This window comes from Macaca mulatta, chromosome 2 (assembly GCF_049350105.2).
Source record: "Macaca mulatta isolate MMU2019108-1 chromosome 2, T2T-MMU8v2.0, whole genome shotgun sequence".
Taxonomy (NCBI): domain Eukaryota; kingdom Metazoa; phylum Chordata; class Mammalia; order Primates; family Cercopithecidae; genus Macaca; species Macaca mulatta.
Window position 1 is genome coordinate 24,310,011 of NC_133407.1, and position 19,233 is coordinate 24,329,243.

Consider the following 19,233-nt stretch of genomic DNA (forward strand, 5'->3'; position numbering starts at 1 on the left):
CTCCAAACAGTACACATTAGGGAGGAAGTGAGCTCTCTTAAATATGTTTTGAAACTTTTTTTAATGTAAAGATTTCCGAGGGGATTCAAGATTTTTTTAATTCAATAAAAATGCTGTTGACCGTTCAGATGTTTAGTAAAAAGTGAGAGAAAGTGTTTCAGCAGCTATTCTTTCCTTTTTCACTGCAGTGTTTATATCCAGTTTCAGGGGAGAATAACTGTCCAATTTTTCAAGCACATTTAGAGATTTCTGAAAATTATTTTTAAGTGTTCCTTTGGAATAAAAGTTGAGTCTCTGATTTTAGTTGATATTGTTACTGATGAGAAGCAAGAAATTGCTTGGATTTCTGCCTTTAATGAAAAAGAGAGGGAGCCAGGAAATGCACTGGGCAAAACTGCAAAATCGAATGGATTCAACATGCAGCTCTTAACCAGAAAAAGAGACTTTGAAACATGTGCATTTGCCAAAAAAGAAAACTGCTTTATTGAAAGGTTAATTTTCATATTAGGCTTGGGAAATTTGAGATAAATAAATGAGATCAGACAAAAAAAACCATAAGGCCTGGATTCTTTTTCCTGGGGTTTTCAGAAAATAGTTATTGCTTCCAGTGAAATGTTTTGACATTTCCAGTAGGGAGAAAATGTTAATTGTAATATTGTGTATGTGTTCTTAATAACACTGAATAAATCTTTTATTTGTTTTAAGAGTAATAAGAAAGTAAAAACACTATTAAAACGTTAGCTGTCTTCTTTATTCCTTATGGTAACTTTTCATGCTTTCTAGGATATTGTGATTCATTTTACAGGTTCAAATATATACCAACTGAAGAACATGCTTTTGCTTGTTTTATATCAGTTGTAGTTTTTAAAGGAGTCTTATTACTATCTTCCACATAGATCTTCCTGGGTCTCTTTTCTAATTTTGTCGCATCTTTTGCTCATTCGATAATTCCTCACCTTTTTCCGTTGAGTCCATGGCTCCTTTACTACATTTATGAAAAGTCAGCACTTAAAGACAGCACAATGATGGTCCACTTGACTGTATATTTAATTAAGCTACCTTTTGGCAGAGACAGTGATTTTTTTCTGAACAGCCATCTCTGTAGCCACCAACTCCTTGCTTTGTACTTAACAGACACCCCATAATTTGTTGAATGACTGTAATACCCTCCTTACTTCTGCCATATGTCCCTGCCCCAGAATTCCATGTTGCAATTGATGACTGGAGCTACATGTCCAAAGCAAAGGTCTCACTGTTGAAAATTACAATAGTACGTTGTCGATGGTCCTTTAGAGAGAAATACCAACACGGTCACATGCTCATGGACCAGCAGGAAGCCAAAGGTAAACGTCACCACCTGAGGCCCAGCCCTGAAAACAGGCTGCCTAAGAAACAGAAGGACTCGTCAGTGTAGAAGAGCAGCATCTGCCCTTCCTGATGTCATGATCTACAACTATGCATATACGTGACATGCACACACTGGTCACCATCCACAGGGAGAAAATACCATTAGTAATCATCTTAGCAAGCATTTACAATCTAATTTGGTATTTGTTAACTTCTTAGTTAAAAGATATGATGATTCTTACAGAAAATGCTCTTCCCTTTTTGATCACTATCTTTAAGTAACTACATGAATACCACTTAAATCACATTAAATCTTGAAAATAATCTCAAAAGCAGTTTTGAATGGGAATAAAGTGATAAGTGTTTACAGTTTTCCACGCACTACTCATCAGAGTACTATTAAGCACCAACAGAAAAGGAAAGCTGCTATATAATAGGGGTATTCCTCATATAGGGGCATTGGCATACACTCTCCCTCACGCCTTTATAAAGAAAACATAAAATACAGAATTGAACAGTTAACGTAAGCTTTAGGTCTCATGTAGATTAGTGCTTATGAGGTAGAAAATAATCATGTGCAAGGAACAGAATAAAACTCACTTGCAGACATCAGCAGCATTTTCAACTGTATACTTCTTTGGCATGTTTTAAAAACCAGTGGGACCTATGTGTCATGGGAAGATGGTTGGATCCTAGTATTAAAAGCCAGTCAGTAACATTCAACAACAGATTCAACCAGTAACATTTGCACAGCTAGATTAATGTTTTGGAGTCAGTCAGTCATCAGGCTCATTACTACTGGATTTTCTCTGGTTCATGCTAATAAACTAGATTATTGATTTTAGGATTTTCTTTGTATCCAAGGATATTCTCTAAGATGTCTTTATAATGTTTCATGCTTAAGCTGTCCAGCAAAATGACATAACAATGAGTAATCGTTTTATAATCACGTTGAAAGGGGTTAAAAACAGCATATAAAATGAATCTTAGCAGCTTCAGAGAAACATTCTCGCTGCCACTTCCCTATCTGGGTGGAGGTCATTCCTACCTGCCTGCCATCTTCCCCAGGAATTAACTAGCTGCATGCACAGCTTAAGACCTTTGATAGTCATAAATCTGCTTTCCAATATGTTTGGATGGCAGAAGAGCTCAAAAGACACCTCGGTCTAAATAGGATTTTAGCACATCAGGTGCTATTACAAAGTAAAGCAGGCTGGGTTGCTGTGTTGGTGGTGGTGTTTATTCATCTTCCCTTCGTGTTTCATGTGTATGTATGTATGCTTCTCTGCGTATATGCCCAGCTCTCAGGGTGTATGGGGCTGGAGAATGCATGCGTAGAGTGTGTGTATATGTAAAGTAGAAACTGAACCAGGGAAACAAAATGAACTACTGTATGCAAGAAATATATGAAGTGCACCCAGCTGCCGGCAGCAATTGCTACATGCAGTCCACTGATTATTACGCGTATTTTGAAGATAGTCCGGGTTACAGTGGTTGCGATGCTCAGGCTGTGCCCAGTAACAACATATATATGGAACAGGCCTGGGCAGTGAATCAGCCTTATACCTGTAGTTACCCTGGAAACATGTTTAAAAGCAAGGACTCTGACTTGGACATGGCCCTGAATCAATACAGCCAACCTGAATATTTCACTGAAGAAAAGCCTACTTTTTCTCAAGTGCAGTCGCCATCGTATTCTCAAAAAAAAGGTAGGGACCATTTTGCTTAAATGTGTTCAAAGTTTCACTGTTTGTTTTCGTTTCGTTTTAAAGTTACAGTTTACATCAGCTTCGTCAAATCTTTGAATGTGAACGCTATTTGAAATTAAAAACGGCAGTAAGAGGGGTTGCTAGGTGATTGAAGGACTCTGTGAACATCAAGATTTCCAAGCACTTTTTTTCTTCATCTGTGAAAGCTGGTGTGAGTTGGCTTTCTAGGCTGTATTTTGCTATGTGTGTGTGTATATATTGCCCAAAGTGACTATTGTTGGCTTCTTGGCGAAAGAAAATATGCGAAAGGTTTCCAGTTGGTGGGTAGGTGTTGTGGTGTCTGAAGTGGGATAATTCTCCCCAGTTCAGGTTCAGATTAAAAACTCATTTGACTTTTTCTTGGCACTTCATTTTGAAAGTTTATTTTCGTTAACTAGTAAAATATGTTAGTGATTTCTTTGACAGTGCTATAATAATGTTGATTTGCTAGGATCTGTAAATGTTCATTTTAATGTATTTACTTATCCATGTAAACAGTAAAGAGTCTATTTGTAACCATGTCAAACTGTAAGAATGTAAAACTCAAACAAAAACTGAGAAACTTTACCTTGCTATTTTGTCCCTAAAGTTGAACATGTCTGCAATCATATCAAGTGAATTCTCTTTATGAAAGGAAGTGAAACACCCTTCAAAATAGCCAATATTAAAACCAGTAAAATATCCATATATCTTAATAGACACCGTGGCTTTATAATGCTGTTTAAATTTCTGTCAATAGAACGTGTCTTGCATTACTGAAAAATAAGATACTGAAAAATAAAATAAGGGAGGCAAACAGGTAGAACTCAGGACATTTAGTAGTAACTGCCAGATAGGAATGCTTTTGAAAATAGTGTAAATTCTAGTGCAGATACGCCAGAATCTCATGTTTTCTGTATATAATCTATAGGATATTGCATAGAGAACCAAATTTACAAGGTTCTGTAATTTACAAAAACATGATGCCCTTTGATCCTCAAAGGTAAATTTCTCTGTTAAATTAATCTTAAAACATAATGTGGTTTATTTAGTTGTGGTTTCTATAAAATTTATCATTTGCTTTTCTTAGTGTGACTCTATAATTGAAAGTAGTCTGTTATGAAAACAAATGAACAAAATTTTATAAAAACAAAAACTAGAATCTGTAATTTTTACTACATATAGTGTTATTCTATAACTTCCAAGTATGAAATATTAAGGAGATTACAGCATAAAATATAGAGTTGCTCATCTTGATTTTTATTTATAAACATGGAGTTTTACGTCCTTTTGAAGGTCGTCAGAATCTCATTTCTTACAAGAGACACACAGAGTAAGTCCCCTAACGGAAACACTTGAGATAGATTGAACATGTGCTATTTCACTTAATAGTGTAAGTAATTTAACTTTGAAAAGAAGAAATTAACATTGCCTCATTAAACATACTTGGATATGCCTTTTGTAGTGTTATAAGAAAATATTGGTGCCTGTCAATCTATGTGGTCATTCTGCTATTCTTAAAAATTCCTGCAGAACTTTTGAGGTTCTTTTCTCTTTTCACTGTATTTTCTTCAACCAACACTGGGGAATATTTGCTTATAAAATGTTAAACCAGGGATTCTTTACTAATTAATTTGATGCATGAACTAGAGGAAAAGACACATTGTATGCATATATTGATGTAATTTCAAAGCCATATGTCATTGAAAGGCCACCGCCACCTGCCAAAGTCACTAAATCAAAGCAGGCAAATATTCTTAAATGCACCATTATTTACTTTTACAAGTCTTCAAGTAAATCCCAGTAAAACTAAACCCAGCTGTTAACTGTCTCTTAGGACAAAAGGTTGTACCCAACATGTTTATCCATATTGATCCACTATTGATTTTTGTTGTGTTGAAGGACATCAGTAGTGTCTCATTAAGGCAAAATTAAGACTATAAACAGGTGTTCAGTGGGGTAGGCCTCATTTTCCAATTGGATTTTTATCTATTCACAATAGATAAAAATTCATAATTGCTTCATCTGTGTTCACTTCTGTCATTACAGCTTTATAAACTCCAATAATGCAGCTGTCTTAACTTTTTCTTTATTTTTTTTTAAGGATGGCTTATTTCCTAGCCTTTATTTTCTAGTATACAGAGAATCTTATAGAAAAATTACAATCTTATAAAAAAATTATAGGTACAAACTGGTGAAATAAAGGAAGGCTACCCTACCCAATGTTAAGAATGGTTATCTTAATTGGTGGACTTTAGAATAACTTTTAGTTTTCTTTGGATTGTTTTTCTACAAAGGTTTTTTGCATTCATAGCCAAAAGAAGAAGTTATCAAGCTCTGGAAGCATTAAGAACATGAACTAAGGAAGAATCAGATGTCAGTTCATTGAATCACATTTAAAATAAAGCTTCAAGAATTGAGGAGGGGAAAACCAATGTAATTTTCACATTGAGGAGGGCTGAAATGCAGAATGTAATGTGTGTCTTATTTTTCATATGGATTATAAAAAACAAATTTGTAATTTTCAAGAACCCTATCATTCACTCAGAAGATATGATATTTACTGTAATTCTAATGACATAGCTGTGCAAAGGTATGCTAAGTCCTCACAGGGCCAGTGCTGGCTGCACACTTCTGGCCCCCACAAATTCAGGGGAAGGAGGGAATAAGTCTAGAATCAGATGGAGGAGAATTGGCAACTAGGTTGTTTGTTGTGCTTTCTCCTCTGTGGCTGAGGTTTCAGCAAAGTAAAAAGTTGACTTTTTTTCTCCTTCTTTTCTTTCTTTTTTTAAAAAAAAAAAAAAATCCTTTTGTGGGTAGAAGTGCTGGCTGTTTCCATCACAAATTCTAATTACATTCTGAAGTTCCCGAACAGCCTGCATCTTCATCTGGTTGCTCTGAAGGCAGCTTTGCAGGTCAACCTCTCAATTTAGTGTGGGCCGGTTGGGTCTGTTGAAACAGAATCCCTCCTAGGAGTTTTCCCTGGGCAACTCTCCTCCACGGGATTCTTTGCTTGACCTTCTACATGCCGTCTTACTTGATAGGAACTGCATGTTCGAAAAGTTGCCTGAGTTTGTTATCATGTCCAAGAGAATAAGAATTTCCTGTTTTTAGGCCAGGACCAAGGAGATGGGGCTGGGGGTGGGGGTGGGGGAGGGTTGTCCTATTCAGTTTTGGTTCTGATTGTATATGTTGTTGCTCTACAACCACATTTTTAGTTGTGCAGAAAGAAAAATTAATAACCGAAGCAGAAACTCCACACAGGACTGTGCTTTCTGAATCTGGTTTCATTGCCCCTCTGACTTGGACACAGAATTCTGTCTTTTTGTACGTGTGTGTGTGTTCTGTAGCTCTGTTGACTCCAGGTGAACAATTAGATAGGCATTTGAAATAAAAATTAAGTGGCAAATTGGGGAATGTTTCTTTCTCAAGCTTTCCTTTCCTTTCCTTCTTCCTCTCCCTCTGTCCCTCTCTCCTACTTTCCCTCCATCTCTTTCCTCCTCTATCTTCTCTTTCTCTCCCTCTCTCTCTCTCATCCTTACTCTTCCCCTCTACTTGAATTTTTTAATTTAAACACAGATGTGATCAGTCCACCCAGTGAGCTGTTGAGTACTAAATAAATAATCTCTTTTAAATGTAATAGTTAAGTGGTTAATGCAATCATAGATTTTTCAACAATGTGTATGTAATTTAAGGATGTGATGGAAAGTTAGGATTTTAAATTAGGTACTGCCACCCATTTACGGTTCAGAGAAAATACCACTCCAGAAAACAATACCACGACTTTTAAAAATACAGAACACATTCACTGTACAAAAGGTTAAATGAAAGTGCCTCTTGGCACCCAGAAATGAAAGCAAAGTAAGGAGCAATAATCATTTCCAAACCAAGTCCAAGTGCAGACAAAAGCATGAGCTGATTCTTTTCTTTCCTTTTCTTTCCTGAGAATTAACTCTCTTGTCAAAGACATGTCCTTCAGAGATTTCACTGAATGCCCTCACCTCATCCAGAGCATGCATTGCTCCTACTCACAATGAAAGCTAACAGTAGGAGTCCAAAGAATTATGAGCAAATGGAGTCAGACGCCTGGCAGGCTTGCAGAGGAATGGTGGCCCTGCTGGCCTTCTGCATATGGAGTTCATATCCACCACCTCACATGCCTCCATGAATACTTCTTCATAGTCAAGCACGCTTTTTTCTCAGCTTTCAGTCTGAAATCAAGCTGCTTCCCTCCCTGCCACCCACTCTGGTCCAGCTTTTATGATCCCATCATCTTATGGGTCCTTGGCTTCACCGGTACCCAGTTGGTTATCTGTATTCTTCCTGTTTCCAGAGCCTTGGGAATACTGAGTTTCCCGTGCGCTGTCCTTGGTACTTCCCTCTCATCCGCTCCCTTGGTACCAGCTGTTGTAAAGAATTTCCTCAGCTCTCTCGGAGACTCCTAGAATGTGCTTTCGAGCAGTCACCCCACACACCTGCTTTCCTTATCTGCAGATACCTGCCGCCATATTTTCCTGCCTTTCTTCCCTCCAGGTTCACCCTCTCTTGCTTAAAGCCTTCTGCTTCCAGCCACTCAGGGGCAGTTCTTCCCCATACTCTGCACCACCACAGGGCTCCTTCTCAAGGTTTTGGGCCCTTTTCTATTACCACAGATTTCACCAACTCTTCCCTGCCCTCAAGAGTTCAATTTTGATTATGGCTTTGTGCTTTTACCCACACCCTCTGTTCCAGAAACCTTGGCCAGTCTCCCCAGGGGTTCCTCTCTCTGTCACCCCAGTCTCCATCCCTGAACCAGTATGCTTTCCTCCAGCTGTCACCCACTGCCAACCACACCCTGGTGGGCCACCTTGCTACTGTCAGCCTGCATCACTTTATGTCACCAACTCAGTTCACAGCCCACCAGCCTCTTCTATTACCCAGCAACACATGCTCTCATCACCCCTGCTCCCAAGCAGCCCTGCCTTCAAAAGCAGATATCCTTTGTTTTATAAAATAGCTCTGAATCATTTGTGTAAATCACCTGTGAAAAATAGTTTATTATATATAAAGTATATTAGACTAGGGTTTCTTAACCTTGGCACTATTGACATTGGGACCACATGATTCTTTGTTGTGATGGTTGTCCTGTGCATTGTATTATGTTTAGCATCATTCCTGGCCCCTCTTCCCACTGGACACCAGTAGCAAACACACACACACACACACACACACACACACACACACACACACAGAGAAATTGTGGCAACTAAAAATGTCTCCAGACTTTGCCAAATGTCCCCTGGGAGGCAAAATCACCTCCACTTGAGGACCACTGCATTAATGGTGAAGAACTTACTACTTGGAGAATATCTGAAGTAAAGGATCTTTCATAAAGGATTTTTTATAATATTAAAATCCCTCCTCCATTTCCAAATATCATATTTAAATGTTCATATATTGACTTCTGTCAAAGTGGAGTACACCTGAACCTACATAACTATATATACATGCAACATAATACTTACATACATGTCATAGCTCATTTCCATTGTTGGGATTTGGGTTCTCCTCATCATGTTTGCTTATTTATGTCAAATCTATCTAGATCATAAGCACCACAAAAGCATCAACCTCTTTTATTTTGCACTCCCTAAAGCGCACATCCACGTGACTACAGGATACACCTGCAGGGAGAGCAGCACAGCTCATAACGACAGTGATGGTGTTCTGATGACAAATGCAACAGCTCCTTCTCTTTTGTGTAACATAAGGCTGAAGGGCTGATAGCCCACATTTTTAGAGCTATAACTTTGAATCCCATTCTGAATGGATTTTCAGGTAAAGAAATGACACTTGTGTTTCTCTAGGATTCAGGGCATGACATAACTGTGGGTGCTTCTGCATGAGCCCAAAGCTATAAATTGCTTCTAACAGCAAAATCAGAGGCAACTATCACCTATCTCTAGTGACTTTCTGCTCCCTCCCCACTCTTCTAACGACTTTGCCTTCCTGCTTTCTAATTCATGCCCTCTTTTAAAACAGGAAATGATCTCATCAATACCAGGGTTCTACAACTCCAATGCCTCCAAGTATGCGAGAGAGAGAGAGCGAGAGAGAGAGAAAGAGAGAAACCTGTCTTACAATAATTTAATTTTTTTCTTTTAATTTAATTTAATTCAATTCAATTTTATTTTAAGTTCCAGGATACATGTGCAGGACATGCAGGTTTATTACATGAGTAAACATTCACCATGGTGGTTTGCTGCACCTGTCAACCCATAACCTAGGTATTAAGTCCCACATGCATTAGCTATTTATCATTGTCATCAGTGCCTGTGCCTTACCTGGCTCACCAAGGAGAGGATACGTGCGTGTGAATTTGCGAACTTTATAACTAGAAATGGGGCCATATTCTGCTTGTGGATACTGATACCAAAATAATTTGGGGTGATTAAATGCTTGATATTAGGGAGCATGGAGGGCCCTTCTTGGTACTTCACCCTCATGCAGAGCTGAGCATTGTTAAGCCAAAGTCCACGGAAGGACCAAGGACTGAACTGCTACCTCTTCTTTATCTACTCCCTGGTATCAGGAGCTGATTTTAGGAACTTCACAGCGCATTAATTTTGGGCCTGACAAATTTACAGTGTGCCTTGGGATATAAATTTAATTGCCTATCATCTCAGGCTTTGTCATTAGAAAGGTCACCAGAGAAATAGACATAGGGAAATCCGAAGTATGAAAATTGTGAATCTGAGCTTTTCATTTAACTGAGATTTTATTCTAAGCTCCAATTTTGCTGTGCTATGCCAAAGGCCATTGTAAAATTTGATGGAGAAATAATTTTCTTCCAAAAATGATATAACATTTCATTGTAATTCTAATTATATTCAATGTAATGGCAATTTTAAGGTATATTTTGAATGGAGGCTAAGAGTCCTTTTTGCTTTACTCCTTGGCAACGGAGGGATTGTGAAACTACCTAAGTTGAATGGCATTTGCAATTACGTATTGACCACTTACTATGCATGGGACAGTAAATCACTGCCCTGGTTGACGTGAAAAAATGCTTAAATATGTGCACTTTAAAGGGTACCTGCATTTCATATCATAGGAAGGAAAGGTATATAATTGGAAATGTGGTTTTCCTGGACCCCCTTATTTATATTGATGTGTTATTTCTATTTAATCTGTAGATGGCATTTTCCTTTGTATTAATTTAAATTTTTCAACAAAGACACATAAGGCTTACACAGTATATGATAAGAATATTTCTCACTTCCATGAAGAAATATGTTCTCGAGCCGGGAGCAGTGGCTCACGCCTGTAATCCCAGCACTGTGGGAGGCTGAAGCGGGTAGACTGCCGGAGGTCAGGATTTCAAGACCAGCGTGACCAACATGATGAAACCCCATCTCTACTAAAAATAACAAAAAATAGCTGGGCGCCGGGTGTGGTGGCAGGCACCTGTAATCCCAGCAACTCTGGAGGCTGAGGCAGGAGAATCACTTGAACCCAGGAGGTGGAGGTTGCAGTGAGCCAAGATCACGCCATTGCACTCCAGCCTGGGCAACAAGAGTGAAACTCATCCTTCTCCCCCTCCCCGCCTCAAAAAAAAAAGTTATCATTTTTCTCAAACTACTTTTGTGTTTCCACTTTTGATAAAGATAAAGAATTCTGTGAAATATTTCTTTATTTATGAAAAGGCATAATGCAAGAACAAAAATAAATAGCAACCGATGCACACAATTGGGAGAGGTTCTGACTGGAGAGCTAAAAAGGACATCTGTTTCTTGGGAGGCAGGGCTACCTTCCCAGTTCAGCTGATCGTTACACTGTGAGAATTTGGGTTCAGTATTGCCATTTCCTCCCGTTTTTCACATGAAGCAAGAATTCTGTATGTTTTAGGAAATCTCCTGGTTTTAAAAATTGGCTAAGATTTTAAAAAACACTCTGCAAGCCAAATGTTGTATGCTGCCAGAATGTGTGCCCTTTTGATGGATATTCTGACTCAAACGCATTATATCAACCTATTTCCTTTTTGAGTGATTTGCATCTTCAAATATTTTCCCTCTAATTGTAGATTGAAAGGTTATGTCAGCTATTAAGGATTTGAATGTACAGGGACGGCGAAAGGAACATTTCACTAGGTACTGCTTATACATTAAACTATACTATGCCCAAACCTGGCCCTAAAAATTAAAAAATAGGCTGGGCACTGCGGCTTACGCCTGTAGTCCCAACACTCTGGGAGGCCAAGATGGGAGGATGATTTGAACCCAGGAGCTCAAGACCAGCCTGGGAAACATAGCAAGACCCCATCTCTGCAAAACAACTTAAAAATTAGCCAGGTGTGGTGGCCGTGCACCTGTAGTCCCAGCTACTCAGGCAGGTGAGGTGGGAGGACTGCTTGAGCCCAGGAGTTCAAGGCTCCAGTGAGCCATGGTCATACCACTGCACTCCAGTCTGGGTGACAGAGTGAGTCCCTGTCTCAAAAAATAAAAGTTAAAAAAGATTGAAATTTTGAAAATATGTTTTAGTTTCAGGAATTCTTGAGTCAGAAGAAATGATCCAAACATCATGTTGTCCCTTTTTCTGCACTAAAGCCTCCAATGAGAATCCAGGGTCCTTTGGGCATCATATCCTCATCCCCTTTTCTAGAGTGACACCTCTACTTGGTCCTCCTTCTGCTCACCCCTCCTCCGCCCACCAGTGCTTCAGAGTTCAAAGCCTGGGGAGCCATTGTCTGCTGTCCCCCAACACCATGGCCCAGCCAGCCAGAGGGCAAAGAGTAAAGAAAGAGACTCCAAGATCCCAAGCAGGGGTAGGGAGGGCAGGAAAACAGTGCATGTTCTGAGGAAATATCATGTGAAATGGGAGCCCCTGGGGCAGCTCTGCTGAGAATTTGCAGACAGCATTGGATGAAGGCCTCCAAAGTTAATGCTGTTTCAAGTTTGTATCAAGTGTCTTCCACACAGTACGCCCGTACATGCCGTTAAATAAACAAATGGATGAACGGATGGTTTAATTTAATACAGTGTCTATCACAGGGTTAAAGATTAACATGATGTACAGCTTGGTACCTACTGCCAAGAATTAAAGATAAAAGGAATCAGGATTCGTATGTTGGGGAAAGGCTAAAGGATAAACCTTTCAAGGTTTTTAAGTATGCAAAGAAATGACGTAGGGAAGGTGCTGGTGGGGGAAAAAAAAGCTTAAATCAGAAGGTCTGAGCTGCAGGATGAACTGAGGAGGTTCAGTATAAAATCAGAAGAGTGACTCAGCATGCTAATGACTTAGCTTTCTGAGGGGTGACAAAATATAGTCTCCTCCTCTATCCCGTCCCAAGATACTTAGGGTCCTTACTGGCTCTGAGTTGATAGTTTCACAAGATGAATCAGCAACATGGAACTTCTTCACTTCTCTGAGCTACCCAAAGTATTTCCCATTACCACAAATCACAGCCCCTCCCTTAAGATGCCAGGACTGGTTCTGCTAGGCAAGTGGTCTTATACAGATGGTAAGATTTGCCAGTTTGGAAAAGATCTCTGAACTCAGCTCTCCTCCCTTGCTGCTACATCTGCTGTCCTACGCAGCACCTTATATTTTAGATCTACCTTCAAGATTAATCTGCTTTATATTCTCTTCCCTAAGGGCCATGTATCTGCTAAGGTGACAAGAGGAACCAGTGTTTCTCCTCCTAGGACCTGAGATTCTGTTATAATTCACTCAAAAGAATTAAACTAGCCAGTCTTCTGATCTTGTCCATAGGGAAGAAAGTATTGAATATGTTTTCAACCAAGAAGCTAAGCTTACTACCTGTTGCATGCTTTGTAGTGCAAATGTACAAAACTTTCCGCTTCTACATGACAAGTCCCTCAGAGAATATTTTTTTAAATAGCATTAACTGCAAGATATGCAAGATAATACTTAGCAATTAAGCAGACATTGCCAAATGTCAACTGAAAAAATCTCAAGTCCTTTGTTGAACAAACAGATGGAGTTTGCTTTTATAAAAATATGCTTAATAAAGTGGCAGCATAATGTATTAATCTGAAAAATAATACATCTGAGCAGACAAGAGCTGGGGGACATATATCATTTTTGAACTATCATATATTGTCATGGACCTTAATTTTTTTCTGGAGGGTTATTGACCAGGCTTCTTTAGCAGTCATCCGGGACAACTAGCAGATGCAGTTCCTCAGATGAACAATTGTAGCTTCCAGGATTGTGTCTGTGGTATTTGTTTCTAGGCAGAACCCAACACTGACATTATGACCCTCATTAGTGTCCACTCTTGGCAACAAAACTAATGATACATGTGAATTTTCCTTGGTTTGGCATATTGACCATTGTGTAACTCATTTGGTGAGTATGACAAAGGAAAATGATGGAGACACTTAAATACAACAGCAAAAGATGGTTAAGTTCTCTAGGAGAATTGGTTAGTATGTAACGTTGTCAATTGTGTTCAGTAACTTTAAGAGAATCCTCACCTACCTAGTCACTATGTGTGGGACGTTATTTCCTGATGGAAGTTATTTAATGAAGAATAATGGACTTAAGCATAATGATTGATGTATCATTGCCTGTGGTGACTGTTTTAGATAAATAAGATGGTTTAAAGTTAATATTTTAAAGAAAAGAAAGCAAGGTGTGGGGCGCACTAGTATGATCATGTAAGCAACTGCAACCAACTTAAGTAGATGTTTCTGTAGAAGGCTTGATGATTTAACTAAAGACATTTAATCACCTCCACCCATGAAGAAGATATCTAGGAGAAATAAGAGAGTAAAGCACACCACCTCTCAGCCTAGCAGTCAGTAAATGAAAGGAGTCCATTCCAGTCACTGATTTAATTATTGTTGGATTCCACAAGAACCTTAAACACCATCTACATAAATTTTTGAATTACAAGTAGGAATAAATCTTCAGTGTCCGGCTGCCAATGCCAAAAGAAAGTCAGCAGGTCTCATGAGACAGGGTGGGGAAATATGAGGTGAGGGGGAACTACCTGCATCTTCCCAACTCTGGTTAATGTTCTTGGACACTTTGTTTTGACCCCTACCAAGTCATGTCCCACAAGTACAACAGTGTTCAACTACATTACAATTGATTCTTATACCTGAGATTAGACAGAAATGACTTGTGCTTTTTCCCTTATCTCTGCATTCTGTGCTTGATACCAAGAACATAAAAGTCTTCATTCTGTTGGATTAGTTGCATATAACCTCGAGGTATAAGAGGTCAAGATGTAGCTTTTTTGACAGTATGGGTCTGTATAGTCCATCTGCCTCTACCAGGAAGGGGCCTGTTTTCCTAATTGAGTTACTTTGTGGTTTAAAAGTTACTTTGTGTTTTATAAGTAGGTCTTTATATGCACACAAAAGCACATGAGCACACGTCCTTACCAACACTTGTGACTGTCATTTTTGTTAAAACCGTACTAGTGAGTATAAAGTGGTATCTCATTGTGGTTTTGATTTGCATTTCCCTGCATTGATGTTGAGCATCTTTTCATGTTCTTCTCTTCATTTTCACCTCTCTTTTTCTCACTGAGGAATGACCAAGGCTAGAGAAACAGAACTCAGCTTATGAATTTCCAAAAGAAGAAACCATGTCTTACTCATTTTTATATTTTCAGCACCTAGAACAATGCTAAGCACATGTAGATGCTAAATAAATGCAGTTCATAGATAAATGACTGAATGAACACACAAAGCATTCTAGTTCCATTTTTTTCTCTGCCCAGATCCTTCCCAGGATTCCCATTTTAAAAATGACTGACGAGAGTTTTGAAACCCTTGCAGTGAACTCAACAGATGCATCATGGTTTGCATGATGCAAAAGTAAACTAAGAAAAGCTGTGATATTTAAAAATACAATCCTGTACATTACTAAACCTCACTTTCAAGTCAATTTTCTGCCTCCCAAGAAGGAACATTTTTCTAAAGTAAAGTTTGAGCAAAATAATTTCTAAGAAATTATGAAAAGGATTTATTTCATTGTTTCCTTAATGGCTTTTTTTCTGAAAAGCAAGACTTCGGCAACTGACCTAATTTAATAAAAGGTCTATGAAATGTCATGGTAAAATACACAGTAAGGCATCAGTCATTTCAACCTAGCTAATCTTTATTGGAATGAAGAGTTTGCTGAGTCAAAAAACTTCGTAAGGGCCATGATCAGGAGAAAGGATTGTTTCTCAGCCTCTTGCTTCTTCACATCCCAACCAATCCTGCCTCATTTTGATTGTTTGGTCTTATGTTAAGCTGTGTGATTCTATGTATCACACAATTTATCGATGGCAAACCATTGATACAGGTGAGAATGAACCTGCCCTCCTGAATCAGCATCTTGTGTCTCGGCATCCTCTCCACAGGAGGGGAAAAGAGCAAAGACAAGAGCGAAACAGGAAGCTTCTGCTTTTGTGCTTTTTAGCTTCCTGGGTCAAGGAATTTAAACTAATAAACTCATTGTCCACTAAAAAAGAGAGTTATCATGTTTAGATTTTCCTTTTTTCTTAATAAACAAAACCTCTGTTATTTCACACTATCCAGTGTTGTTGGATTGCATATCATAATATCACAAGTTTACCTAATTTTTTTAGGGGGCAAAATTCATTCTACTTAAAGTTAACTCTCTATATTTAGAAAAAGACCAGCATATTATACTGGAGGGCTAGAAATTAAGAGACCTGGGTTTTAATCCTGCTGGTAATTTCCAGTGTGACCCTGAGGAAGGCCAAACTTCTGCAGGCCTGTTTCTTCACCTTTCAAGGGCTTCGTCATCTCCTGGGACTCTTCCAGCTATAAAGTTTCCTGAATTTATTGCATGGTACTGTGATTCCAAAGTGGATCAAATCTTTTGAAAACAGGTTTTGAAATAAGCCTTGTTAAAGAGATTGTGTTATCTAGAACTCACAGTGCTCAAATCCTGGCCCCTCTGCTTGAGTCACTGGCTCTGCAGCCTTCCTGCCATTCCTACCTGCACAGCAAGTGACCACAGCTATTTCTTTTCTCTTTTTGTTAGGCAGAATTTTGCTCTTGCTCCCCAGGCTGGAGTGCAATGGTGCAATCTCAGCTCACTGCAACCTCTACTTCCCGGGTTCAAGTGATTCTCTTGCCTCAGCCTCCTGAGTAGCTGGAATTACAGGTGCCTGCCACCATGCCCGGCTAATTATGTGCATTTTTAGTAGAGACAGGGTTTTGCCACTTTGGCCAAGCTGGTCTTGAACTCCTGACCCCAGGTGATCCGCCTGCCTCGGCCTCCCAAAGTGCTGGGATTATAGGTGTGAGTTATTTCCAAGGCATTCTGAAGTCCTGGGCCTATGTTTACACTATGAGTATAAAATTCTTACTGTTTGGTTTCACTAAGTACTGTTGTTGTCTCCTTCTGGCAAGTCAGTTTTGTCTCTGGTCTAGCAATCTTAGCTACAGTGTCTCTTTGACGTTCATATCTTGTTTTTTAATATTCCTTCTTTTATTTCCTTCACAGGGTACATCCCCAGTTACTTAGACAAGGACGAGCTCTGTGTAGTGTGTGGTGACAAAGCCACTGGGTATCACTACCGCTGTATCACGTGTGAAGGCTGCAAGGTAATTGCCCTGGGTCCACGAGCATGGAGCTTAGCCCAGCTCCCGTCCCCCTCCCAGTGCTCCTCCAGAATGCAACATTAAGTTTAAGTTCAAATTAAAACCAAATCCTAACATCCATGGCCTGTGATCATCTAGGTGTCTGGTTGTGCTCTTCATTTTTGACATGTTCAAGAACTGAATTTTTTTCCCAAATCATAAATAACTAAATGAGTGTGAGGTCTGGTTTCTTTACTTCTGCAAGTGTTCTTAAAACAGGAAGAGAATCCATAAAATAAAAAGAAATTAACAAAACTCTTACTTTGGGTTTATGAAGCATAGGTCCTTTTTAACATGTTGTCATCCTGAGAAATAACTGTTTCTCCTCTTGTTTTATCTACAGTGTTGGAAGAGACAGAGTTTACTCTACCACAGGCTGTTTTCTGCTGTTAGTCTGAATGAATATGCTCATTTTCAAGGGTTCCAGTAGGGAATATCTTTGAGGCTACTTAGATTCAGTTATGTTCTGAAATTATCCAGATTGGCTTTTCGCACAGCCTGCAGTGACTAAGTAGATTCTGGTCATCCATCAGCTAATTTTGTGCTGTACAGTCCTATCTGCAGGAAATACTTGACAAGAATATGCCAGTGATCAACAGTCCATTCACTTCCTGAAACTCAGCCTAAATTGGCCTACTTACAAGACTTCATCAACAAAATCGAGATAAGGTTTCTGGAAAATATCTTTTGGTCCAACGATCTAGCCTTGAAAATGAAATCCACCATAAAGGGAAAAGCTTGACCCAATGCTGTATTTAGTGTTTGTTCAGCTAATGTTTCATAAGTAAAGAAGTATTTAAAGTCAGGGAAGGACTTTTTAAATTGTTTACTTGTTAAATACCTTCTCTTTTTTACCTCTTATATTTAAAACTAAATTATCAGAAGATGTAAACCCTAAAGCAAAAATTGTATTAAATGTATAAAACATTTCACCTTCCCTCCTCTCTCATCCACCTTACCTCTTCTCCTCTTCCCCTTCTCCAACTGCCCCCCTTTGTTCCTACCCTTGCTCGTAAAGCCACCAAATTGACATGTTAGCTCAGTTTCAAATTAAGGAGTTTTCTTTTTCCCTAATGGAAGATTTTCCTTGCAAATTCCCTATGTTTTGTACATGAAATTAGGAAACATTTAGGAGAAGGCTGCAAAAAAGTTTGAGATAATACAACAATTGGAAAGGGGCAATTTCTAAGGTTGCAAGACTGTTTTTTGAAATGTGGTCTAACATGTTCTCATTTATCCAGACCCCTTTGATCTGGAATTTGTAGGCCTTTAACAAAGACTGGGCTAAAGGTGGCCATTACATCTGTCTTAGGGAATTTAAGGAATCTAATTACAAGTAAGTCCTGGCTATTTATTAATTAGAGACTTGCAGACAGTCTCATGAAAGTAGTTTTATTGGCTTGATTTGAAAGTAATAAATCTTCATAACTTTAGGTACCTACTGTCATTCCAAAAGTTCGACAATTCAAACTAGACTTTTCTCTAAATTAGTCCCAATTCATAAGGCTTTCCCTACCTTAGATGCAGCACTAAGGTTCTAAATCAGTGCATAATGGGAAATTTAGAATTCTGGGAGAGAGATCCTAATTCCATTTAATATGGAATTCCAGTTAATACTTTCCATTTAATACTTAATTCCCCAAAATGACTCTAAAGAGTGAATGTGCCTTACAGAGGACAATACATTATTAGTGATTGACTTAAACAAAGAGAGAATTGAGCCTATTAACCCATATCCCTGCCTCACATATGTCTTCAGGATGATCAAGAAATCAGCTAGCCTGTTCTCCCTAGATCACAGGATGTCTGGAGCCTGGATCAGCTGAGGTTTTCTTAAAAGAAGAAATAGTGTAGCAAAATCTAGACTTCAGGCTCTGTGCCTTTGTTTCAGGTCAGAATCCTGTATCTAGGTTTGCCTTCATCGTAAAATCAGAAAAGAGCCTTCCCAGGGCACTTGTGCAGATCCCATCATGTAATGACAAAGCATCTTGGAAAAAGACAAATGAGTTTTCCAAATGAGACACACGGTGTTTAAGAGTGGTGAAAGATGAAAGGGTTGTTTCCTATACTGTTTATTCAAACCTGTAATTTAAAAATATTTCTACCCCATACTTGCAATGTGTATGGAGAGAATCCTTTTTGCCAATTTTCACCCTGAGAAGAGTGAAATCTTTTGGATATGTCATGTCTATTGTGATATCCAAGTTTTTACGCACCTTTTGTAGAAAGGATGTTGATACTGTCCCACAGCAAACTATTGTTAGAGGAAGAACCAAAGTTTTTTAACAGCTGCCAGAATAGTGAACTAGAAGAGTGAGTTATCTCCTTTTCACATTGATCAGTGCATCATCTCAAAGTACTAAAAAATGGATGCAGTTCTTCTCAGAATGCAAAGAAACATGTCTGATACTGGTCTATAAAAGCAAGACTTCTTCTTACCAAACAAATCATCAATGAAATATATGTCCTTATTTATTGCCCAGGGCATCTCTTTTGTCAGCTCATCTCTAAAAGGATTTTTTTTTAATAAGTAGACTGTTTAAATG

General features: G+C 38.8%; 1 protein-coding gene across 50 annotated transcripts in view; it reads left to right on the forward strand.

The window, feature by feature from the left end:
* THRB (thyroid hormone receptor beta) overlaps nucleotides 1–19,233 on the forward strand; it is a 370,608-nt gene that overhangs the window by 320,311 nt on the left and 31,064 nt on the right. For all 50 annotated transcript variants that reach the window (XM_077991377.1, XM_077991400.1, XM_028843641.2 and 47 more), the window contains one exon: nucleotides 16,551–16,651. In XM_077991377.1, the coding sequence (XP_077847503.1) occupies nucleotides 16,551–16,651 (101 nt within the window). The remainder of the gene's footprint in view (nucleotides 1–16,550; nucleotides 16,652–19,233) is intronic.